This window comes from Eurypyga helias, unplaced genomic scaffold, assembly GCF_000690775.1.
Source record: "Eurypyga helias isolate BGI_N326 unplaced genomic scaffold, ASM69077v1 scaffold28902, whole genome shotgun sequence".
Classification (NCBI taxonomy): Eukaryota; Metazoa; Chordata; class Aves; order Eurypygiformes; family Eurypygidae; genus Eurypyga; species Eurypyga helias.
The window spans coordinates 798-28,080 of record NW_010235799.1 but is presented as its reverse complement, the minus strand read 5'-3'; the positions used below and the strand labels follow the sequence as shown (position 1 = coordinate 28,080).

Below are 27,283 nucleotides of genomic sequence, written 5' to 3'. Positions count from 1 at the left end.
CCAACTTCTCTCTTGCCAGAAGAACTACTCTTGCTTTTAAATTGCTTCAGTGCTCTTATGGCTATAATTTAAGAAGAAACAACTAAATATAAACCAGTTTTTATTTAATATATTTTCAATTGTATTTTTTCCTTTTTCATCCACATTTATTTTGTTAATATGGGACTAGACTTTTACGTGAAAAAAACAGACATTAAAGAGAACAAGGAAAACAGACCTATTCTTAAATCACTTGGAGACCACCCAGGACCCTTGTAAGAGATTGTCATTTTTTACTCCAATTTCCTTTTGACTACCAGAATTTTGTCAGAATATGTCAGTGAAGTGCAGCAGCATCAATACCATATTTGAAATGGAGAAAAACAGAGTCAGAGAGTGGTAAAAAAAGGGCTAGGGAGTGGAATTCAGAATGGTCTTTCAGAAGTGACAAACCTATCACAATGCTCATTATGACTGACATCAACAGAAAAGTTAACTTGGAGTAAGTGCATAAATACATAATCATATTCCTGTTGCAGAATGCATAAGGTGTTCTACGGCATATATAGCTGACCTGATCTTCTTAAAATATATTTGTCTGCAGAATGAATTTATTATTGCTTTGAGAAAGAGGAACTGTATAAGCTTCACATTTTGTTCTCAAAATGGAAATATTCTAAAAGCACTGATATTGTTCTTAATATTATTTTCCCAGATTGTCCTCAAGATGGTCATTCATGTGTTTTGTAGAACCAAATGCGATAAGCTGACATTTTTGAAAATGTTTAGAGCTTGTGAATCTCCTACTTTCAGCAAGTAATTTACTGATTCTTCCAGTACACTGTTGTGATAAGGTCATGACTTTAAAAAGAAAGCATTTAGAAAATGAAGACAAATTCCATGCAGAACTGAGGCAATAAAACTGGAAACCTATTCACTGGGAAATAGCAGAAGTAAAGCAACAAAGGATAATCTGACTCTCCGCCCTCCTCATTACGTGTGTACGTCAAGCAGCAAAATTAACAATTGCATTAAGCTAATCATAGAAAGAAATGCCATTTCTGGTGCTTCAAGAGGTCTGAATCAAAAAAGCCCTTGTACCCCACTCTTTTCTGTTTTACAAGAAGAGGCAAATCTTCATATATGCATTATACAGTTTGTGAGAACTGTTTGTTCCCATTGTCATAAAAATGACAGTTTGTCTGTTCCATTCTATTTTGAGCATCCTGAAAGGCCATAATATAAAAAAATATTAGGAACATGCAGTTTAAATACATTTCCATTATGAGAGATTCTTTTAAAGAACTTTAAATCTGAGGTAGCAGCTGTGGTCCACATGCACAGCAAAACCAACTAGATGACGGCAGCTTTTTCTGTCATGTGCCCAAGTACCATAACCAGGACTAAAAAGAGAGGAGAAGCACCATTCTTAACACACAGTAAAGATTAAAAACCTTCCCTAACATTAGGCAGCCACAAAACCACATGAAAATGTGAAAAAGGGGTGGGGGACAGGATTAATGGATCTCCAACTGCAGAAGTCAAAGGCTGGAAGGGAGAAAACGGTTGTAACACCTCTATAATGCCCACTGCTTCTTGAGGTGTATGGGCACCTGCAGAAATTTGCTGCTGATTAGAACAAAAGGGGATCAGAGTAGAATCTGTGAGCCACTGTCAGGGATAGGATACCCTGTAAGATGGACCTTCCTTCAATGTTATCAACATTTTTCAAGTTTTGATTTTTTTTAATTTCAAAATACAAGGATTTAAGCTGTTAAAAATATGTTTGGGAATCACATGTTTTTAAGTGATTGGTTGTGTTTGTAGAAAGACAACTTATCCTACAGTGTATGATAATACATAGCTGAGGCATGCACCATCAGATCAGCTATATATCCCGTCTAAACTAGGATTATACTCATTACAATCCTCTCTATAGTATATTCGTGCCCTGCTTACTAAGGAAATGAAGTTTTGCTGTTGTGTTGCCTATTATCTCTACATCAGTATCTCGACATCAGTTTATCTGTCTGCCTGTTCTCCCTCACTGATGATTTAAGAATGGTCACTTTGAACCAAGTTTATCAGTAGGGTAGAGTTACGAAGGTCCAACAAATTTCTTTCAGATCTATTCTGAGGCACAGGAGAAAGATCCTCATAACACTCTCACTAAGGCAAAAGCAGGGCAATGAGCAGTTTTTATCCACTCCGTGGCCAAGAGGTGTAAGTCAGCCTAAACTCCGTTTCAGAGCACACACAACATCCTGTGCATTCTGGCCATAGCTGTGCAAGCAAAACACGTAGGGAAGATGACATGAAAGAAAGACAACAGGGTGGTGGGTTTCACCTTTTTTTTTTTTTTTTGAGTCTAACAGACATGGAAAGGAATAGGAGATGAACTGATGAGAGGAAATAGGGAAGATGGAAAAAGGTGGACGGAACAAAGGATACAAAAGAAGCTAGCCTGTACTATTTATGAAGCAGGTTCTTTTTCACATACAAGTTTGTCGCCAATGAAATCAAATGAAAAACTAATGTAGGAAAAGCTGCACAAGGTAGATTTTCTTTTCATTAACATATTTTAAATAGTGAGTGTCATTCCCTGATACACAAGATGAAAATTACAACCATTTATATATGTTTCAATAAGCAGTGCAGAAATAGAATAAAAAAATGCAAAAAAAAATTTAAAATAGAGAAGAAATTAAGATTATGACCACAAGTGAAACTGAAAACAGAAAAATAAACATTCCAAAAGAAGCATTAAGAATGACAGCAGCAGAAGCATACACTAGATGTGTACCCTGTGAACCAGGACTGTGGCATTTAAAAGGAACATAAGAAATAAAGACAAATCACCATGCCTCAGTTATATGGCACAGATATACAAAAGAGACCATTTCTTAATGATATACCAGTCAGCAGAGTATTTTCATATACTTTCAGAATATTTTCCCTAATCAAAAGAACCGTAGGAAAGATTCAAAGTATAAATTTACACAGGCAACAAAATATGAAGATATGTAAATCTATACCAGAGATGAGAATTATGTTAACATTTTATGCCCTCTTCATCAAATTTTACCAACACATTTAGACAGATTCCTATTCCCCTCCATTTTCACTGAGAAAAATGCTTCCATAGCAATTTCTGACTAGAAATTTGGATCATGACTTATGCAAGTTATGCACTAGAGACTGTAGCAATGCTATACGAGATGAATGAGTGAAATAAACACTAAAGCTGAATTATAGTAATCTAACTTTAGTAGTCTAAAAGCTAGTAATATGGGATACTTCTGTCCTTAAATGAAAAAGATAGGGTTCTCAAAAATGTGATTCATTCCCTCCAAGATACTGAGATACTTACCACCCCCTGCAGGTGATTTTCACTGTAAATATTTTCATTTATTGACTAATTATGACTCATTTTGCTATATGTCCAATCTTCACTAATTAGCAGAAAGGGGGATTTTAAATTTAGAATCACACAGAGTAAGGTATGCCTGTTGTTGCACAGATGCAAAGAAAGTAAAGGACAATTCCTCTATCCTGCTGATTGAAATCTTAGTACTTGGATACATATATTCAAATGCACAGAAACATATACAAACATGTTAAATATGTTTCATAAAAGTAATTCGATACACAGATTTTCAAACAACATAAGCAAACAGTCACAGAATTCTGAAATTAAATAACATAAATGATTTAGTAAGAGACATAACAGGCGGTGTAAGTGAAACTAAGTCAGCAGAATTACCAAATTTTCCATTATGTGTAGGGAGAGTTATTGTACCTATTTTGGATCTCTGATTAAGGGCTTTATACCCCAGAAGTTTAGGCTTTTTCTATCTATATAATTTGTCTAGTAAAAGATTCTTCCTCTGTCTACAAATTTAACCTTTCTTATTTTCAAGTTTTAAAAAAAGCACATTGAAAAGAAATATAGTCTTAGAAAAGGTAAGTTAGAGATTATGAATTTATTTCTATGCTCACGTATGGACTTTGCTCTCTATACACATCAAAGATCATGATGACTACTACTGTAAGCTCTTGAATTGTTTCTATGAAAGTGCTTGGGAAGAGAAAGCATGATCTATAGACATTATTCAGGGTCGAAATATAATTCTGACAGTTCCACTCATCAAAATACTCTATTCAAAAGGTAAGATTTCAGTTGAACTAGATGCCCATTTTAATATGAATATCTATTCCATACCTAGCAACACAGTAAAACTCAACTGGCAAGTCTACAGTTTGAAAAGAAACAGCAATTCAGTTTGGTCATAGGCTATACTCTTACGTTTTACTGGTTCACATCTCAGCAGACTGTTTTATAAATAGTTTCATAAATAAGCATTTTAAACACTTTTTGGATACTGGATAAGTTTTTAAACCCAACTGAAATCTATTTCTGATGAATAATCAATTCTAGAATTCAAACTGTAATGGTTCATGAGGATCATGACTGAAAAAAAATAAAGTTTAAAATTCCTTTTTGTAATTCAGTCATAAGATGGAGGACAAAAGTCTGGAATAGAATCTATTTTTATCTGTTTGGTAATGCAAAACATTATCAAAATTGCATTCTCTGAAGCACCTTCAGAAGAAAATTGAGACATTTCAGATGTGTGATAATTAAATTGACAATAGATCTGGTCATAGGAAGAATATAGTGCTAAAGGGAAATGAAGGGGATGAAATCTAATAGATGGTTAGTTTAATCTTGTTGATAGGAACAGAACACATCCAAGGACACTGTAGAACAGAAAAGAAAAAATGAGTGTTAGTAGCTCCATTTAAGACCTGCCACAGCTCTTCCTACAAAAAAGCAGCACATTCCTAAGGCAATGTATTAAAGCACTGTAACAAACAGATCAAAGGAGTTAGTGAAATTAACAAACACTGCAGAGCCACCTTGAGTTTGGGCAATGGCACTTGGAATAATAAAAAAATTAATAATTTAAGTATTTTCTTATCAAGTGAAGGACTGTATCAGCAGGTAGGAAGTTCATAGACTGTATTTTTTGTCCATCGGTGCTTAGAATGATGGGTAATGTGCTTCCATGGACAGCCAAGTGAGCAGGATAGAACAAATTGTCGGTGATGAATCGGTAGTTCTTTAATACTTTAAATTCCTAGGAAACACAAAACTGTTTACAATTTTTATAAGATTTCTTTTGTAGATAACAACCAAATTTAAAGTACAGTGGCACTTCCACTTTTGCTCTCATTTTGGTAATTTTTAAACATATCTTGAAAAGACATCCTTTTGACATTTACCATATATCCTGTGAGAAAACTGTTTAGATGTTTATGTCTTCAAACATAATTTTTCCTTTGTTACTCTTTCTTTTGCTTCGATTTCCAGGAAAATAAAAATCTTCTTCATGTAATCCTCATAATGCTATAGAAAATAGGCCTAATATTCCATTTTCAGAACAACTTCAAATTTTGCTATTTACCCAGCAGAGAAGATTGGTAGGTATATTATACATAGACTTGCCCTATAGTCTATGACCTGTGTGCTCATTTGCATGGATTTCCATTATGAATGCTCAGAGTACTGCTCAGGTGAGTAAGAATTAAGATGTCTGGCAGCAAATCTAGACCTTTTTGTTTAGTTTGTTACTTTTTTGTGTCTCCTTTGGAGCTGCTGTCCAACAGATTCACTGCCAGTGTGTGCTGGGTGCTTGAGTGTTTTTCCCTCTTTTGTTCAGTAAGAGACTAACTACGAAGGAAGCATGTCTTCTGTTGAGCATTCTATTGAACAAGGGGAGACAGAAGGACACAAAAAATTTACCTGATGTTTTAGGAGAGGAAGCATTTAACACTTCCTGTAGAGTCTCTAAAATGAAGGGAAGTGGTTGCCTTAGGAAACATAGGATGTGATTTATGAGGTCGTAAAGTGTGTAAGAAAATGGGAGGAAGTAAGATGACTTGCACAGCCTGTGTTTCCCATCCTAATTCAGCTATCCAAAAAGGGAAATATCTTGACTTAATAACCAGAGAGTAGAAGAATGCTGTTGCATGCTCTCTGAGACTTTATTTTAAACAAGAATTAAAATCATAGTATCGTTTATGTTGGAAAAGAGCTTTAAAATCACCAAGTAAAATCATTAACCTAGAACTGCCAAACCCATCACTAAACCACATCCCTAAGCACCACATCTACACATCTCTTAAGTACCTCCAGGGATGGTGACTCCACCACCTCCCTGGGCAGCCCCTTCCAATACCTGACAATCCTTTGGGTGAAGAAATTTTTCCTAATATCCAATCCAAATATCCTGCCCTTGTGCAACTTGAGGCTGTTTCCTTTTGTCCTATCACTTCTTACTTGTGTGAAGAGACCAACACTCACAATTCCTTACCATTGTTCCAGATAACATGCAACATCATGCCTTTACTGTCTGGTGACTATTAAATCAAGATATTTACCTTTTTGTATAGTTGTGTAAGTCATCTTGGATCATTTTAGTGAATATAATATTATCGAAAGGATAATGCTGTAGAAAGATAAAGATTTCATTTTTCCTCTTGCTAATTGTTACAAATGTACAAGGAAAATAGTTGTTCTGTCTTGAACATGCCAAGAATATTAGATTTTCTTAGTTTTAAATATCTTAATGAATAAATGATCAAAAGAAAAGAAAATCTTTTAAGTGGAATGACCAGTCAAACTGGTATCTGTGTTTTACCTATATGGAACTATCTAATGATTACAAACGTACCGAGTTTTAGTTTCACATGGCATTAAATATGCAATACCACTTGTTAAATTAATATCTATAGAAGTGTTTGGAGTGCTTACACACACAGATGCTCCTACCCTATAGATAATATAATATGCGTCTCTCTAAAGTAAAACTGTAAATATCTTTCTGTCTAAAACGGGTTCATGCTCCAAAGGTGATTAGAATTTCTCTACAAATATACATGAAAAGCATTTCTGAATAAAGTATTAAATTCAACTTCATTTTGCCTTTGTGGTCCTTATTACACTGTGAGAGCTGGATCCAAAATTGTTAGTACATTTTTACACACTGTATTTCACAATCTTAGTGGCAATCATACTAAAATTATAATACGGTACGCTGGTAGTAATGAAACCACCTGCAAATATGTGTTTAACTACTTTCCATGTCAGTTTAAAATTTCCTTAACTAAGTTATTTTGTAACATTTATATAGCATCAGGAAGTTTTGCAAGAAAGTATCTTCAAGCATCCAAAGCCTAAGGTTCCCGTGATTAAAGGGTAGGCACACATGCACGTACAAAGGAAAAAAATCACATATCCGAGTTAACACTTGTAAAACATCCAAAACAACCAGCACACATTGACTCGAAGAATGTAATGGTTAATAGTCCCTATATAATAGTTGCATGAAAATGCTGATTTCTTTAAAAATGTGTTTTAAAATAATACAGTTGTGTTAACTGAACTATGAATTTGTAAACAAGTTGAAGACTTGCATCTTTAAGTGAAGTAAGCACGATATGTACCACTCTTAAAACATGTTACAGAGGCACCTCTCAGAGGAATATTAATTACGTGGTCTTGAGGATATAAAGCCCACAGCAAAGTCATTAAAAGCTTCCAAGTGGTCTGGTATTTCAATTTTTCAATATTCTGCACTATGACTTCATTTTTATATGTAGCAGGATCTTAAAGTGTAGTATCATCTTTAACAATACAGGTAACTAATGTTTAGTAGCTCCCAGAAGTTACATTAAATTTTAAGTAGGTACTTAACAGTCCTTCAGGAGTGAAAGGAAAAACTTTTCTTACCTTTAGGTGCCACCTGCAGAAACTGCTTATGAAGTGTAGTAAGTTGTGAAACAGTTAGAGTACCACTTCCAGAGGTCTCTATGTGTGGAACACGTGGTGAAGGAACAGGATCAGGAATCACTTTTACATCACTGTTGATGAAGAAATCTGTTTCTTCTAAAGTAATTTCATATTGGATTTTGCTAGAACTCTCAATATGGTGTCGTGCAACCTCAACCAGCTTTTCAACACTGTCAAATTGCAAATGCACAAAAAAATCAGTGTTTTTAATACACGGTGTTAATAACTTAGGTTCAAATTTTAATGAGTTTACACTCTGAGAACTTTCCTGAAGTAAGAATTTACAAATCCTGTTTGTGAATTCTGTACTCGGAAAAATCATTATGAACATACTCCTCCTCTGTCAGCAAGAAATCTTTTGACTGTGGTAGGTAATTTATATAAAGGCAGATCTAAGTCACAGAAGACACCTGATGGAAAAATATGAAAGGATGAGACTTTCTTTATTCAATAAATTTTATATGGTTGGCACATACATGTTCCATCTTTAATCATACTTTGACCTATTTCAATGCCTTGTCTTCTGAGCTGATCCTAAATCCTAGATGTATAAAACACTTATGCACAGAGTGGCAGACAAATTCCCGTTTCAAGTGTAATGGATATAATTTACACAGGGATAGACATTAGCTGTATATAATGTTCAAACAGACATGTTTGGCCTGGAGTGTCAGGTCAAAGGACATGATGTTCTGGAAATACTGCGTCTTTGGTAGCACTTGTTGTCAGGAGAGCAAAAAAAACTGGCTGGAAGTCAGAAGCTCAGGCTGTTGGAGCTATTGCCAAGTAGAACCTTCACATTCTACACTCATGTCTCTTGTCTTGGGCTTGCCCTGACATGCATCAACTAACACTGACCCAGGTGTGCTTCAAAAGCGAGTACAGGCCAGAAACATTTTTGAAAAGGCAAAGCGACACCTTTCTGTTGGAGAGTGAAAACCTTTATTGATCTGGACATAGGTCTAAGTGTCATAGAGTGGTCCCAATAGTGTCCTTTGCACTAGGACAGAAAAGTTATGAAGAAGAACTTTGTTTTTAATGGACCTTGAAATAATTTTGAGAAATGTTATGCAGGGTGGTAATAACAAGAAGTGGAATTTTCCAGCGTGTGTAAAGCACAGAAAAGAAAAAAAACGCACAATCCAAAGTGCAGAAGTCACTGGAATGATATACAGGCTTCTCCTAAATGGAATAACTGGTTGTCTGCTGATGCTCATAAATCTGCTAAATCTGTAGTCTAGAAAAAACAGAAGAACTGATAATTATGTCTACTGCTGCCAGCAGAACCTTCTAATCATCCAAGAAATGAGTTATAACCATTCAGGCATTTAAGATAAAATTAAATTCCAGTTTGTGAAATGAAATTATTATTTTCTACCTTTATTTTTTTAAAATTACCTGCTTCTATAGAAACAGCTATATTTACTGTCATAGCCTAGTTTGAAAAAAATGGTTCCTGTTTGAAATGGGATTTACATTACCTGGACATTTCTGCCAAGAACCTGGATCCAAGCCACTTTTCCATATCCTTATAAGCCTCTTCTGCTTTCATTGTCAGCTCTTCAACAAATGCTAAAGCTTTTTCTTTTATAAGTTCTAGTTGAGACTTTGTGGCTATCTCTGTTTAAACCGAAATGTCATAATTAATATTTATAAAATTTGAGGAAAATTCTCAGTCTTAAGAACCTGAAGTTTAACATAATAACCTGCTTCTCAGCAGTAAAAAATGTACAAAACTCCTTGTATTCTTGAACAAATTATTTTTCAGTATCATCCCTACTGCACCTACTGCACACTTCTACAAAAGTGTGTCTTCCATAAGCATCATAATTCACAAGGTAGCAAATATCTTAGTAAAACATATATAGAGGTGAAGGGGATGTTTAAGTAGACAGTGACATTGAACTAGATTAACACTATGCTGTATCATATCTAGAAGCTTAAGGATGTAAATGTGAGTAGCCTGTTATGGACAAATTTTAAAGAAAACACACTTAAATCATTATGTATGTCAATCACAAGAACAGTTTGTTCTTACTGTTTCCAACCTCCAGGTCTTTAAAATTGACTTCACAGGTTTTGCTCCAAGCTTCCTACATATGACTATTTGATACCCTATAATGCAGGTTGCATTAGAAGAATGTTTTATTAGTGAGCACTAAGAAAGCAACTCACTTCTACCAAAATTATTCATAGAGTGATTACATGAAACTTTTAAAATAATTGACAATTTAATTATTTTTAGTTTTCAGAATAGTAAGAACTGAGAAAAAAAACTCATCAGTCTCTCACTGAGAGGCTAGTAAGGAAAAATAAAGGAGGCAAAAGGACAAGAAGTGGGAACAAGTCAGTAATGTCCAAAGCAAAAGGATACCAACTGGATGAAAAGACAGCTAGGGCAATGTATTGAGAGATACATGGAACAGGCACTGAAAGACATTTAAAGCTTTACATAAGAAGAATAAAAAAGACAAGTAGCAAGAGATTATTTTTAAACCTGAAGGCAAATTCAGTATGCAACTTGATTTTTCCTTGGTATTTAACCTTCTGTACTGTAGAATCTTTCAATCAATTAATATTACACAGTAACTGGTAGAGTGACTTCAAGGTTACAGACTATGGTACTAAGTGTTCAAAATACTTAGGTTTATGGCTGAAAATTTCTTTAGGCAGTGTAGAAAAATGGACCCTGAAAAATATAAGGCAAGTCCTTTTAATGTTCTTTCTCAGTCACAGGAAAATGCACACCTTCTATTTTGGGCAAGAAAGAGTTGATGGTCAAAATTTTACACATAAAATGGATTTGGGTCTCACAGAGGATTATTTTATTTGACAGAAAAAACATGAGTAAAGGTTCTAAGCAACTGAAAGTATCTTAGAGGATGTGTTGTGCCTGTCTAGTCACCTTTCTTTAATACAATTTAAGGCTGCCTTATTTGTGACTTCTCTGCATGAGTAGCTGCCATCAGTATGTTACCTAGATAATTGTATAACAATTTATGCTTCCCTGCATTTTCAGAAGCAGCTACTGCACAGTGCTCTGATAAAGCGGACATAGCCACTGTCCACAACTAGTGACTTTGCCGGTCTTTATGTATCCGTATAACCAAAAGCACAAGCGACCAGTTTCCATTGCTGCAAGTGAAACTACGATCCTCAAATGTACCAGCTGTGTGCCTGTGCAAAGATGAAATATAGCTCAACATGTTTAGTCTTCCTTAAATTCATACCTTGGCGTTTGTGTTAAATATAAGTTGAAAAGGAAGCAACCCCAAGAAAAAAAACCATGTGAATGAGTCACTTAGTAAGATCTTCAAAGTAACTACCCATTCTTCTTCTCATTATCTCAAAACATTAGAATATTGACTCCTAAGCTGCTTCTGAATTAATCCATGTTAAAAGTGGTAGGTGTACATGCATTTTTTCTGGTGTGGACCTAAAGAAGTCTTATAAATTTGTGATTTATTCATTAACTGCTGTTTGCCCCCTACTTTTCATTATAAAGAGTATGCAAAAGTTAGCCTGCCAAAGAGAATCTAAAGGTTCTATCTTCCTTTTAGTCAGAAAGAGGTCTTTATCTTCTGCTCTAAACTCATCTAAAAAAAAAAAAAAAAAAACCATTTAAATTTTGGGACTTCTGTTTTTAGACATCTACTTTTGGCTGAAATTGACCAGTTGGCTTGGAAGTTATTGGATAGGACAGACAGAATGACTGAACAATAAGTAGTTTTTGGAAGGGTTGGTCTGGAAAATAGTTTGGAAGAATAAACAAAATCTATGTCTTGCTGCTTGAATCCCATGTGGCTTGAGGAAGAGGGAATCAGAGACAAGAGCATCAGTGAAATGTAAAATTTCCAGCAAATTCTTTCCCAGATCAAATAACATTTCAAATATAGAATTCCATTCAATTGAATACTGAGGAGTGGGTAACCACCTGTGTGAAACTTATTCTCTCATGCTGAATACTTGTTTAGTCACTGAAAACGAATTTAAATGAAACAGAAGAGAACAAAAAGAATGAAAGCCACTTTTCTATTTTAAAAATATTTACCGCAAAATCACAGATGACTATGACCTTAAAAATATTCCTGATTTTTCCAGACACTCCTTTCTCTGCCCTCATTTTTCTTTTCCATCCATTCTCCTTAGAGTTTTTGGCTAGTTTTGACTATTACACTACCTAAATTAGGAGTAACAATCACCCTCCCTCAGTAAGTAACCGAATAGTAACATACCCTCATGTTTCAAGGCACTGACATATTCTTGCTTTATTTTACGTGTGAGTTCTTGTTTCTTTAATTCTTCTGGTGTTATAGGAACTGGACTGACTTCAACCACAGATGCAGTAGAACGTGGTCCTGCAGGAAAATAGACCTCTCACGATCTTTGGACTCTGCTGGTACGTTTGTGTATCAGTATAAAGGCAATCACAAGACTGACTTTTTAAAATGAAAATTGGCATTTTGCACCTTACTTGATGTGACCATTTCTGAGAATACAAAGGTGTTTACTCAGGTGTCTTATGTCAACAAAACATATTCAGATTTCTCCAAATGTGATTTACATTTGCAAGGCATGCTAAAATTGCACTGCATAAAATTTCTCCAGCAAATAAACTGTATTAAAATTGGTTAAATAACATCCTAAAATGCATTTCTGAATGGAAAACCACGACTGAGTAAATGTGCGTCTGCTGTTACCCTGCATGGTCAAAATGTCCTCTTTGACCCTAAAATCTATCAGTTTATCCCAACCAGCACATAAACAAATCTCCTTCAAAGGATAGCTGTTCCTTCTGAAACAAGTTCAAGTTCAGCAAACTGAAGAAAAAACGCTACGTTAGTAAATATTGTTTACTATCAAAGCAGTGAAATGAACAGTAATGTTATTTTTAAAAAATCAGAATATGTCAGAGAAGTACATTATGCCATGCCTTTCTAAACAATTGTTAGCTGTTTTTGCAGCTTGTTTTAACTTACATATCTATGAACACACATTGTAAAGGTGTTTTATTATATTGGTACAGATTGCATGAAATCCTGCAGTCACAACACTATTATTCAGAAATATCAAAATATATGCAACTGCTTTGTCTCAGAAGAAGAGCAGATGGAGGTGTTACACGATACATAAGGTCAGCATAAAGCAAACAGTCAAACCTAGAAGTGATACAATTACATGTAATAAGGTGCAACACTCAGTTACTAGCCTCCAGCTGTATCCTCGGCAAATCTCCTGTTACAGGAGCTCTACAGTAAAATTGTATTTGGCATGAAATCAAAGTTGATACTTCAGTTACAGACACATCAGTTGGTGCTTCCTCGTCTACCATGAGGAATGCACAGCTGTGTTCTCGTTGCAGTAGAGTCACTTTGTAGTTTTATGATTTCTGGTTAAGTCGTCTTGAACAAAAATTTAGTTCCAAGAAGCAATCCACAGACCCCAACCGAACCACTTAGCATACAATAGGTGAATTGCGAGGCTAAAGAGGTAGGGGGTTCATGTCTCTTTCTCTTTTGCAAATAAATTTTATATTCTCAGCTGTTTGGATAGTCTTGCCAGGCCTATGAGCATGATCTACCTCAATGGGAGTCTGCCTTTTTTAGGAGTACATATGCCATTAGATTTTACGTTCTTTATTTACACCATGTTACAGAAATATATAAAAATGATGGACCCTGATAGGTGCATGCTACTATATGGCTGACAAATTCATTCCAATATATACTGGGGTCCTGGATAATTTATCCATTCTATTTCAGTACTTTTATTTTAGTATTTGAAATATTTTGATTTATGACGGGAAAGTAGGCAGAATTTAATGGAAATTTATTTAATTTGATAAACTAGTTCTAGCTATTAATTCCAAAGCAGCCCATGGAGAAAAATTAATAACTACTTTCTTGATTCTATTTAGAATATTTGTTCCTACATAATAATGACAACACATATGATTAAATAAATGCAATTGCCATTCAAAAGCCTCTGCAATCCTTTAACACTATCAGCTTCTCACACTGATGTGTCACATTTGACATTTCAAAAGAGAAATTAAATCCAAATTGCATATCTTGGCTTACTCTTCACTGTATTACTGACATATTTACATTTCAGTAATTTCAAGCACTGCTAAAACAAAGTCTGCATTTCAAATACCTTTCTTTTTAGCAGCTGATTTGGGAGAAAGCTTTTTGGCATCTTTGGCGCCTTTCCCAGCAGCTTTGCCTGACAGCATCTGTGAAGATTTCAGATCTTCTTTCCGTTCTAGCTGCTGACGTTCTTTTTCTTCCTCCATTTCTTTAGCCTGTATTTCACTGGTTACCTGGACACCACAGTCACACATAGTAAAGTACATACTATCGACACTGTGCAACTACTGTTGCAAATAGAATAGCCTGTACTTCCTGAAAGTACTTGCTGAGTCATTCACACGTAAATAAAACAAAGGAGATATTTTAACTAATTGAATTGATTACTTAGCTAAAATAAAATTGTGCAGCAAAAAATGTAAGATGGAGAGGTAGAGGTTATAATGCTTGTAACCTATTATCTGTGCTCTAGGAAAGAAGTGAGAAATGTAAGTCAACACTATGCAAACAAGACTACAGCTGCACTGTAAAGGTACAGAAATTCACTTATTTTAAAATTATCAAAGAGAAAAGAGAAAACAAACCCAGAAACTAAACATCTGAAAATTCCACCTAATTTAGCTATATAGAAAAAAGGAACCATGGCTTCTGAAGTTGTGAAAGGCTTGAGCAAACATTGCATCACAGGATAAAACTTGTCCCTCTTCTCATGCTTCCATTGAGGATGTAATATGCAGTTATATGGAGTCAACATTCGAAGTATTTCTCTCAGTAGTGGAGTAAAAGGGTCAGTTATAAATACAGTGCTGATAATAACCAGTTTCCAACATTTTCACAGAATGTGAATGTGTTTCTCAGAGAAACACAAACATATTCAATGGAAATATCTATGGCAGAGCAAGAGGCATGAAATTTAGATACACAGAGTGAAGGCTGTGTGTTGAGGCAGCCTACTGGCTGGGAGGCTTTGACTGCCCTATCCAGAAATGTTTAAGTGAATAAAATATTCCTTACCATATTTGATATTGCTGTTACAGCTGTTTGCCATGTATCAGCAATAAGATTTTCATCTTTCCCAGAAGTGGCCAGTCCATTTTCAGAATTCTCATCCTTAGTGCTCTTCTGTAGAGTCCCCTTGATTTTTGACTTGATAATATTTACTTCTGGTGAAGGCACCTTCCAAGAAACTAGGGGAATACTTAAAAATAAAATATAAGGCATAATTCACACCCCATTTAAAAAAGTGTTAATTTATAACACGTTGGAGAATATGCTAAGAGCATGAGAATGCCATCTTTCAAAATTTGCCATAGCAACAGAAAAGGGATGAACTTTCCATATCACCAAAAGTGGTGAAATGTGTGGATGACAAGAAAACTGTTAAGTTTAACTCCAGAAGCTAAGGAATAATAATAGATGGATAAAACTGCACCAAATGACTGTGTGATCTGCTGGTAATTCCACATGTGCTAGAAGCACAACCTCATTACTGAGACAGCTTCTAAATGAACTGTAAGTATTTTTAAAAAGCAGGTGTCATTATTGACATAATTTTTGATATAGTGAAATTATTTGATGGCATTTTTCCCTTCTAACATATGGGTCTTTATTGGCTGCTTTGATTTATATTTTTCATTACATAACCCATTTAATTATGCTTGTTGGTGCAAATTTTAAACCTGTTAATGTTCAGTAATTGTATTTCACTTAGTTATATGAAGATTGTGCTGGAAACTGTCAGCAGCACAGAGGGAAGTAGGAAACATTCTTTAGTAGACTTCTTTCTAAGGTAGCTTTTAAAATTATTTGTAATTCAGAGATACATTAGTGAAAATTACACAGGTAAATCAGTAAAAAACCAGGGGTAAATTAAACCCGTAAGTTGATTCAAGATCCATCGTTGGACTATAATACCTAGATAAAATTATAATTTCCCCATCCTTAGAAATATAGACACACATATTTCCACATACAACTATAAATACATCTGTGCATTGTATTTGTATAATTTAATAATGCATTTCTACCTTCTTGATTTTTTTTGATCTTCATCCTTCTCTACATCAATAATATCCAACAATGGGATTCTAGTAAAATCCTGACCATCATCTGCTGGCATTTTTCCTTCCATTGCCCTGTAATAGTCACGAAGAAGTCTCTTTGTATCTTGGAAACGATCCACTTCAACCTCAAGAAGAAAGGACAGAAAGATTTTAATTCAAAACAGGACAGAACAAATTTGTTACATTTTAAAATACATACTAACAGAAGCAGTTCTAAATCCTAAGAGTTTGAGGGAGAGTAACAAACATAACCATATTTGTTTGAAATTTTATAGTGTATTCAATTCATTCTTCTACCTGCACATATCATGTTTTCATACTGGGATTTCTAAGGATTAATAAACATCTTAGTTAGAATACGAAAAATTATTTACAATAAATAATGTTTGATGATTTAAATTTTATTACAATATATTTTCATGCATTTCAATAGTGGCAAGTATAATAGCACCAACAATTATAGGGATCTTTTTGTTCAAAAGACATTAAATCCTTAATAGTGGAAAATAAAAAGGGTTAAGTGCTGGAGAAAATTTTTAAAAGTCATACAGTTCTTTTGGACCACAGGAACCAACAGACTTTATACACTTAAGTGTCTTGAAGATCTTTTTGTGTGAAGCATCTTGGAAGAAATCAAGTAAGATTCAAAAAACATTTAACACCTGTCATGTTTTGATTTATTGATAGAAGATGGTGTTAGTTTCTAACTGACAAAACAGCACTAAATATTCATGGGAAAATGCATAAAACCACATTCACAAAACAAAGGAGAAAACCTTTGTGGTGTAAACCAGCACATCCATAAGTTGAGGAAAAAATATCTTCTAGTATAAGAGTGTGTACACAGAAAGGTGTAAAGAAATCTGATAAACAGTATTTATACAAATCTATGGGTTTATACAGTAACAGAACCACCTGGGGAATATATGTAACTTCCCACAGAAAAACCCACAGACTGAAAGCTCCAGACCAAGGAAGACTATTTTTGTCTGCCTCTCAAACAAACCGTAGCATAAAGATATAGTTATTGTATTTTTAGTCCTGTAGTTTTAACATTAATAATTCATTTATTTTAGGGAGCATACACTAAGTAAATAAAGTAAAAATTGTTTCCTTTGCAATTTTCTTTAGGTAAATAAAAGACTATATATGGTTAATACACCTATTTCTAATTTTAAATTGCTAATCTGCATATTCACACAAAATAGATAAAATTTGATTCATAGTGAATCTCCTCTGACTCAATCACACACATCCATGGAATTCTGCTAGAAGAGGTTTAGGATTGCAAAATCATATGTGAATATAAAAGGATAAAAATAAAAGATTTAACCTCAGCAATATTGCTTTTATTTGGCTCCCTTATTCATATAATTCAAGATGTATTTTTAAATTGTCAGTCCTATAAATACATTAATTACAGAATTAATGTGATTCAGTTAGTCAGCAGTTACTTGATATTTTGAACTCTCTCTTTAGCTGTTGGCCTGAAGTCTTTATTCAGGGCATTATTTAGACTCTCTGGAAACAGAATTAATAATTTCCTTACCATAGCAACTTACTACTTCACAAACTTCACTAAAATTACCACAACATTCATATGGAATAAGAGAGTGGTTCCCTTGTTTATAAGACACATTGGACATATAAAAATAACACAGAGAATTAAAGGGCAGGAAACCCACCCTAAGCTGCTTAAGCCTGATTTTTCACCCAAAATAGCATCACACTGTACATGTTTAAAGTATTGTTTTTACTGTTTTTTTTTAAAGTTGTCAAAACTTTCACAGAATGGTGACTCAGTTTACAGAAAAGTATGTCTAGTCAGTCTGTTCCAGTCCAGTCCAGTCCAGTCCCAAATGTATGCACCTAGAACAGCAGTCACAGGGAAGTCTTACTTTACCTCAGGAATTGAAGTAATTAATGGTCAGACTGAATGAAAGAGAAGGCTTAAATGTGGGGGAGGGGAGAACCAGCTAATTGAAGATGGACTCCTGAAAGCTTTAAAGTGAGATGTGTGAAAGCTGGGTCATATTTGAATGGATTTTCTCAAGAGCAACAAATTATACCACATTTTCAAAAGCATTCCTTGCAATTTTCTTTTTCAGCCTGTAGGCAAAATTTCAAGCCACATTGGTGAAGTTACAACCGAAATAATTTTGCGATATTGGCAAATACAGGACATCCTTAACAGCAAGTGGGTCTACAACAGTAGTGAATTATGTAATATGTAAATTAGGAGCAGATGTCAATATGATCACAGCAGGAGAAACAGACTCAAAACTCAAATAGTTCACTGGACTGACAAAATTGCAAAAAGTAGCACCCTATGCTTCAGATTGGAAGTTCGGGGGTTGCACAATAACAATTGGACTTTTTGTAATCTTTTCTACCTGCCAAACAGTTAAATGTATGGAATGTCATCTGCATTTTGTCTCTTAACCTTCTACATAAATTCAGAACAGGCATGAACATTTGCTTATCTAATTCTCAATCCCTCACTTATTTGGAGCTAACTATATGAAATCCCTCTGAGACTTACTGTCCTCCAAACCTATTCATTGTCCCTTTCCATCACAACTCTGTAGTAGGTCCATACCTGCATAAGTGAAAAGAAATGGTTCATTGCAATCCCCCTGTGATCTGGTAACCAGCCATCATTCATAATATCAGTATGTTCCTGCTCTGCTTCTTCCCTTCTGTTATCGCAAATATCCCAGAGAAGATCTCTTAGGTCCTAAAACACAAAATCAGACATGAGAAATAACTATGAAAGAAAAGTTAAATACCTTTTTTACATTTATTATTAAAAACTGTGTTTTTTGCCTGTGCATAGGGCAACTTCTCAGTTGGGGATTTTTCTTCATGGTTATAAATGTCAGAGACTGGTCAACAACTCATACGCTTTCAGAGAACTGATAGAAAGTAGCTTTACAAATGTGCCAAGGAGAACACAATGGTATGAGATCAATGTGTAGTCTGCCTTGCTTTCCTTAGGCAGAGAAGACCTGTGTAAGCTAGACAAAGATGTGATAATATGAATAGCTAAGCTCCCAACTGCACCAACTTTCCACTTGCATGGTTTGCTACCTAATACATTTCTAAGAATATTCTAAGGGAATGTGTGATATGAAAAATTCTGAGAAAATTATGTCAGAGTTCAAGTATTCTTCCAATCTGGATAGTTCCATGCCATTTTTCTTTAACATTCTTTATAAATAAGGGCTCTTTAACTAGTGGCTACATCTAATAGCAGCACTGTGTGGTTCACTCACAGCTCTGAAGACCTACTAAGCGCACAACACGCATGCAAACCCTCTGTTCTCTACCACCATCTCTGCATGGAGGTAGTGTGACAGACCTTTATGTAACAAGAGGTGATGGGAGGAGAAGAATGCTGTTAAATGCAGTGCTAAGGCAGGCTAAAATGAGCAGTCTCTTGTGCTAAAAGCAACTCTACCCTACGTATTGCTAAAAGCAATTCTACCCTACCTCATGCGGCTCACTTAGACTCTGTTGTGATCGCTCTCGGGCTCCGGCTCTCTGGCTCTGACTCTCACTACACAGCACCTGGCTGTGTGTCAGTCAGTGGGTGGTGAGCAACTGTATTATATGTTTTACTTTCTATTATTTTAATTATTTAGTACTAGTAGTGGTATTGTTAGTATTATTAGTCTCACTATTATATCCATTTACATTCAGTTATTAAGTAGTTCTTATCTCAATCCATGAGTTTAAACCATGACATTGTGCAGTCTTCAGGATCATACTGCTCCAGCATGGGTCCCCCATGTGCCACAGGTCCTGCGAGAACACCTGCTCCTGTGTGGACTCCCATCTACAGGCTGTAGTTCCTGCCAGGAGCCTGCCCTGGTGTGGGCTCTCAAGCTGCCCCCCCCCTTCAGGGCATGTCCAGCTGCTTCAGCATGGGTTCCTCCATGGGCTGCAGACTGGATATATCTGCTTTATTGTGGTCCTCCGTGTACTGCAGGGAACAACCTGTGTCACCACGGTCTTCTCCACAAGCTGAGGGGGAATCTCTGCTCTTGTGCTTGGAGCACCTCCTCCTCCTCCTTCATCACTGCTCTTGGTGTCTGCAGAGCTCTTTCTCACATGTCTTCACATTTCTCTCTCACAGCTGCCACGCAGAGTTTATCACCCTTTCTTAAATATGCTATTACAGAGGCACCACCATCGCCATTGACTGGCTCAGCTTTGGCCAGCAGCAGGTCCTTCTTGGAGCTGGATGGCAGTGCCCCTGTTCGCATGGGGGCAGCCTCTGATACCTTCTCACAGAAGTCCCCTCTGCAGACCCTCTGCTACCAAAACATTGCCACATAAACCCAATACTACACAAACAAAACAAACTGATGTTTTGTACAAACTGATTAAAGCTCTTTCCAGCACCTTCCTGAGGAGAAGCATTTTCTTCTTTGTCCTCATGTTATTCAAGTCACCGTTACGATTTACTGTAAGCAGTGGGGATAACTGGAGAGGGCGACAGTGAGATATCTTCCTCTGGGAGAAGCTAAAAGCATGGCTTATATGTCTCTATCCCTCCCACCACTCTTCCTCCTCTCAAGGTCATGCAGCTTTTCTCCTTATCTCCTTGTACTCAGGTGAGTGAAAAAAAGAAAAAAAATGATGCACGTGCTAAATCTCCTGTCTGGAAGAAGAGAAGTAGTGGGACCAAGTGACTGACCATGTTTGATGATAACAATGGGGCAAGGGCAGCAATCATGGAAAGACTGTAACAGAGATAGGCCTCTGAAGTGTATTTCAACCAACGGGTCTGAGTTTGGATCTTGAGAGTGCCAAAGCCTTGACTGCCCTTTGGGCTTTAGGCCTTTGAGGAGTTTTTCACACACTGCAAAATGCGGCAGATTTTTACGTTTTCCAGTGGGTATCAGAGAAATTTGGTTTTCAGGTTTTACAGCTGGCAGCTTCCAGTGCAGGTAATGTTTTCAAAAGGGTCCAGCTGAGATGACAGAGTTGGGCAGTCTGGGAAAGCCAAAAACATTTGAGAAAAAACATTCCACAGGTTATCACTCTTCTCATTTCCTCTCTCTCCTTTTCTAGTATCAAGGAAGGATGGATGGCAGAATTCTTATGTTCAGGTGGGCATAATGGGTAGGACTTAAAAGTGAAGAGTAAGTATCATCTTCACATTGACCCACAGTTTTGGTATCCACAGAGACTGGAAAGGATAATTCAAAAACAGAAATTCGGGAAATCATGTATTTACTCCAAACTGCCTTACATGCTGTGCTTAGCCTTCTCACAGTATGAGTCTCACTGCATCATATGGGACTATCACCTCCTCTTCACCTAATTTGAAATGGACAATGTCAAACATGGATTTCTGTTACGAGTGAAAGGCCAAATATTTTAAATTTTAGATTTCTAAAAGATAGGAACAAGGGATTCCCGTCTTCTTATAATTCCATTTAGTAGAAACATGGATGATGATTTTTAAGTCCTTTACTTCATTCCACTGAAATAAAGTTAAAGAAAAGGAGGTCTCAAGCTTTTTCCATCTCAGTTAGTTCATCCATGTTTCCATCGATGTTCTCTTCAACTAACAATGTTGCCAGCATTTTTTTCCAACTTTTCTGGGAGCATTTCTTGACATGATTTCAACTAAAAATCACATCTGTTCTGAAATGGGAATCTGATAAATACCAAAATAGCTCTACTTCCTGCCTATGTTAAATCTGTCTCCGAACTTGTTAGGACACTTAGTGTTAATGGATTTTTATAAAGAACTCCTGTCAGGTCATGTATGATTTAGCAAAGACCTACCTGGGTCAAAAAATTTCAGAGAGATTCTCTGTACCTTGTATGAATCAGTTTTAGAAAACATGTACTACCATATATCATTTGTGGAAAAAATAAATGTCTGCCAAGATTTATTAGAATGTGAGAGAAATGTCCAAACCTGTGAGTAAAATCTCTGAAAACCATTAAAAGTAAAGAAAAAGAAAGCAGAAAAATATTTATTTTGCACTGTGCCAGAATACCACAGTATAGCCTAGAAAAAGAAGCAAGACATAAGAAAGATAGGGCCAAAAACCACAGAAATAATTGTGAAGATAATTTTATGTACAGGTAGAAGTGAAATACTTTAAGAGAAGTGGTAAAAAAGAAAAAAATGTAAATAATAACATCATTCATGTTACATAAAGCTTGTATACAATGAAATAACACTTTAGTGTGTATTATAACTTTTGCCATTTACTTACAGTAACTCTTTGGTGTAGTTCTGCTTTTGTTTCCTCATCTTCTCGCAGGTCATCAGCAACTGAATTAAAATCTGATTGCCACTGAGATACAAACCCTTGCTTAAGATCTGGACGCTTCAAATAATCTTGAAATTTTTTTCTGTATATTATGGTAAAAAAAGAAAATAGTGTTAAAAGAAATCTAGAATGCCACAGGGAAAATAAAAAATACTAATATTAATGTAATAAGCTACTATATCTACTCACCTAACATCTGCTGAGTAATAAATCACAGAGTGCTGTTCATCCCTTAGACATCTAAGTATAGTTTTGATGGTATGCACATATGTGTTTTCTACCATTTCCCAGTAAGGTACTAAAAAACCAGGTACCTCCTGTGAATTTAAAAAAAAACCATTAAGACTAATTGATATATTTCTTGATAATCCACTTAGCTGTAGCATTAGAAATATAAGAGAGATTATTTGATTAAATCATATTACTGATTTTTTTTTAATTATGCATTTCTTCTGATTTAAAACTGTTTAAAACTGCTTACAGACACTGTATCAACATATAGTTTATCATGTGCAGTTCTGCAGAAGGAAAGTGGCAGTACTCAAAATCAATGGGAAATTCCAGCAGAATATGCCAGTATCTGCAGTTTTGGATATACTCACAAAGTAAGTGAAGATACTGAGTGCTTAAGTATCAAAATATGATAGTACACAAATATTCAAGCTCGTAAAAATCTAAGCTGACTGTCTAGTGTTGTAAAAGTCACATTTGACCAACATGAATTGCTCCACAGGAGGTGTTATACAGATGTTGACTAGATCAGAGAAGTAAAACAACATTGAGCAAAATGAAGACGTAATAGATGCCTGTCACATAGTAAATACCTTCAGAGAGTGATTATAAAATTATTATTATTCAATGTATCTCACGATAGAAGAATGAGGGTTATCAAATGACCCAAGCAAACAACAGGTTTAAAGCAAATAGAAACATTTTTTCAGAATGAGCATAATTATACATGCTATATCATGGAGACTGAAAATTAAATTGCTACAAAAAACCAACTAGACATAATCATAAAAGAAAACTCTATTGGGAGCTACTAAACACAAAGATGCAAATACAAAGTCATATCAGGAAGCCTTTCATCTTTTGATCACTGGAAACAAGGAAAGTGCTCTCAGGGAAAATATGTTAGAAAAAGTATGCTAGGAGAAAGATCAGTGCACTCAATCACATCCTTTCTATGAGATGCACAACTGGCCCTTGTGAGAGCCAGTAAACTGACCTAGTAAGTCTATGCTAATACTTCATAGTATTAAGAAGTAGCATTATTTGGGCATCCATGTGCTACTTTTCATTATCATTGAGAAGAAGTTAGACAAAAACAATGATCAAATTTTTAAAATGTGTGTCCTTATTTTACGTATTTTAGTAGTAAGTGTTGTTAGTAATTTTAGGTATTTATAAAACAGTACTATTGTCTCTTTCATTGAAAAATATTGAAGAAAACAACGTGCAATGAGGAAAAAAGGTTTAGGTAGAGTATGCATAAAATGCTCATAAAAATATATACTTTGATATCTGAGACTTTTAAGCATGAATGAATGTACCTGGGGAAGTGGTTCATCTACATAAATCCATTCATCGGATCCTGGTTCAACTGGTGGTGGTGCCACAGACATGGAAGGAAGCGGATCTTGAGGTGTAACTGGTAAAAGCTTTTTTCCTGGTGATATTTCTTGAGCAGACCCTTGTATATGAACACACAATTAGTACTTTTAAATGAATTTTAAGTACCAGTAAACAGAATTAGACATGTATGCTTCTTAAAAGTTCAAAATAATGGAACAGATTCAATATTTCATCACATAGGTGGTGTTCATCAAATAATACACTAATCAAACCAGTGATGCCATAGTTACAAAATCACTTTATTTTTAAATTATTCTTTTCTTTTGGGTGATTAAGAGGAAAAATGGAAAAGATGCATCAAAACATATGTCAAAAACACTCCAAGTCATCCACGTTTTTCAGCTGCTGCTGATAAATGAACATATGTTGATCATGGCAAGTTAGTCTTTCTTATACCACTATGCTATTACATATGGTAAAAATGCTAGCTATAATATTTGAACCAGGAATAAAGGACTGAATTGAATAATCCTTCAATTCATGGGATTTAAATAAATCCAATTGACACTTTCTTTTAAATATTTTAAAACTTTTTCTCAAATGATTTTTACAATTATGTGAAATTGGTCCATATCCTCTGAAAAGGTTAAAACACAACAGAAAAGTTCAGAATTCAGGTGCGGCTATCACTAATTCTCATAAACCCAAAGTCTTAAAAGGCCAGTGAAAATGTATGTTTCCATGCAGTTTTATATATGAATTGTTAGTGTTATTTATAAAGAATGAAGTCTTTTACTGAACTGTAAAAAGTAACAATAGGAAAACTTACTTCTATTCTGTTTTTTGGCAATTTCTTCCATTATAATTTCCTTCACTGTTTCACACACAAGACTTTCTTCTCTCTCTGCATTGACTTTAACGAGAATATTTTGATGGACTGAAAACCATTTCTCTAATTTTGGCCATGTGTCTAGAAAGCCTGAAATTCTACAAAAATCATATTAATGTGTAAGATTAAAATCTAACTAATGGAAAATATAGCATTTTCCCAAATTAACAAACAAAAGAAAAAACAGATAATCTAATTTAATACTAAAACAAATCCAGGCAATAGTTTTTGCAAAATAATACTCCATCCACACCAACCTCTTTATTTTCAACAGAGGGAAAATTTTCAAAATCCTACTGTTAACTAGACTTACATATTACTCATTCTTTCTTGACACAAGCTAAACCTACATTCTTATATTGCAAATAAAACAATAATAATCAATAATATAATACTCTAAAATATTTAATAGTATTGAATATTTAGAAAGAAAGCATTTTGTTCTTGATTTTGCTCTTTATTTGAATTCAAACATCTAATGTTTCAATGAAAAATAGAAAACTTTTTTATAAATTTAAAAGTGGAAGATACCATTTTAAAGTATCTGTAACTCAAGGGCAGTCACATGATGATGCCTCAGATAGATTTATGCATACATACATATATATATGAGTATGTACACATATGGTTCAGGTAATATATAGATCTTAAAAAGAAATCCTCCTTGGAAGGATACTTTGGAAAAGCAAAACACATGAATTCTTATCTTCTAGGATTACTTACATTGCACCAAAAATTAAAGTACTCTTTTGGCTCCACATTAGAGAAACTACCAAGTAAATTCTTAACATTAGGCATGTCAGTACTATCATGGATCACATATTAGATTCAGATTAATTACATGCTTAAACATGTGGTTGAAGAAACTTTTTTATACTTTACATAACATACCTATGTAGTGCCTGGTCCTTGGCTATGTCAATCTTCTCTTCTAGGACTTCAGCATCTGAATTTTGATTGTTGTTCTCCTCTTCAGTGTGAGATGACTTTGATTTATCTGCTGTGTGGAAAACAGCATATATGGGCATATACTGAAAAGGCAGTTCTGCAGATAATTATCTTACTTCAGGTAAATAACTATTAAAGAAAAAATTGCAGTGTCCCTTGATTTTACATTTCTTCATTTAAAAATCAGACACCAAACTTCCTAAAAGAAAGGAAAAGGGAAAATGACAGAAATATAGACTTAAGCTGGAAAGGACAGCTTAAGACACTGTCTTGCCTCTTCCTCTGTTTAAATGCATAGTTAATTCTAGCACTAACATTTCCTGATGGATGCTCTGCAGTAATAGGAATATCCAATTGGAGAGAGGGAGCATTCCTGTGTGTAGACTATTTCAGGCTTATCTATTCTAACCGAAAGTAATTTTTCCAGACTAATCTGAATATTCCTTGAACTACTCTGTTTTGTAACAGACAGATACTCCACTGCATGAGAAGACAAGGTATTTCCTCTACTCTGTCTTCTCTAAATTAAAAAAAAAAAAAAAGTTGTTTAGAAATAAGCCAGTTTTTATAGATTCCTGGTTTGTTGTTGCTGTTGTTGTGATTCTATCACCACATTACATCTTAGGAAATAACTTGTGTTTAGAGATAATTAATTATCACATTTTCAAGATGTTTTGGTAACTCATGGTCATGAAATTAACAAGAATTTCAAGTGTCTATACATTTATCTTCATCGCATTGTTTGCGGCTCTAATGATTTTGCCTCATACTCACACCCACCTGTACAGAAAAGCTAAAGGTAAATTGAATTCAAGCCATGTACCATGTTAGTGCTGCAGTGAAAACAATGAAGAGTAATTCCCTTGTAATTTGGATGACGTGGGACATATTCATCATTAGAACTTATATTTTGCCAATGTAAGGGCAGTTAAAAATCATAGAATCATAATATGGTTTGGGCTGGATGGGATCTTAAAGACCATCTATTTCCAACTCCCCTGCCATGGGCAGGGACACCTTCCACTAGACCAGGTTGCTCAAAGCCTCATCCAGCCTGGTCTTGAACACTTCCAGGGATGGGGCATCCACAGCTTCTCTGGGCAACCTGTTCCAGTGCCTCACCACTCTCCCTGGGAAGAAAAACGTGTGGACTGGAAGTGAAACAGCCCTCAAAAAGCCTTTGATGCCTTTGCCTTTGTTGGCCAAAAAGGATAATTTCTGATTTTTCACTGACTAACTGGGGCCAAGACAAAGGCAATAATCATCAGGGAATGAATGTTGGCACTCCCAGAGAATGAAGGTTGGCACATCCCTTTGTTTCTAATTTCCTTCATCCCTTTCCAAATGTGTCTCCTGGAGAAAAATACTATTTACAGATACTCATTTGTAATGAGGCATCTGTTGTAACTTGTGTTTTTCCATCTGCTGTTTTATGTGATACCTAACACCAGGCACAGTGCTGTCTCAGCTCCAATGAGAATTCAGTACAAATACAAACAAGCATATACACATGCACCTGCACACTTCTGATCTGAAACAAATAAAGTATTTGAAATAATGTGGAAGCATTCAAGATGATAATGCAC

General features: G+C 35.2%; 1 protein-coding gene across 1 annotated transcript in view; it reads right to left on the bottom strand.

Moving 5' to 3' along the window:
• LOC104506066 (sperm flagellar protein 2-like) overlaps positions 1-27,283 on the bottom strand; it is a gene marked incomplete at both ends in the record, with an annotated part of 43,016 nt that overhangs the window by 15,128 nt on the left and 605 nt on the right. The window contains 12 exon segments of the mRNA XM_010146876.1: positions 7,775-8,004; positions 9,316-9,454; positions 12,070-12,192; positions 13,991-14,156; positions 14,938-15,121; positions 15,951-16,111; positions 18,586-18,723; positions 22,229-22,367; positions 22,475-22,602; positions 23,839-23,978; positions 24,690-24,847; positions 25,641-25,749. Of these exon segments, the coding sequence (XP_010145178.1) occupies positions 7,775-8,004; positions 9,316-9,454; positions 12,070-12,192; positions 13,991-14,156; positions 14,938-15,121; positions 15,951-16,111; positions 18,586-18,723; positions 22,229-22,367; positions 22,475-22,602; positions 23,839-23,978; positions 24,690-24,847; positions 25,641-25,749 (1,815 nt within the window).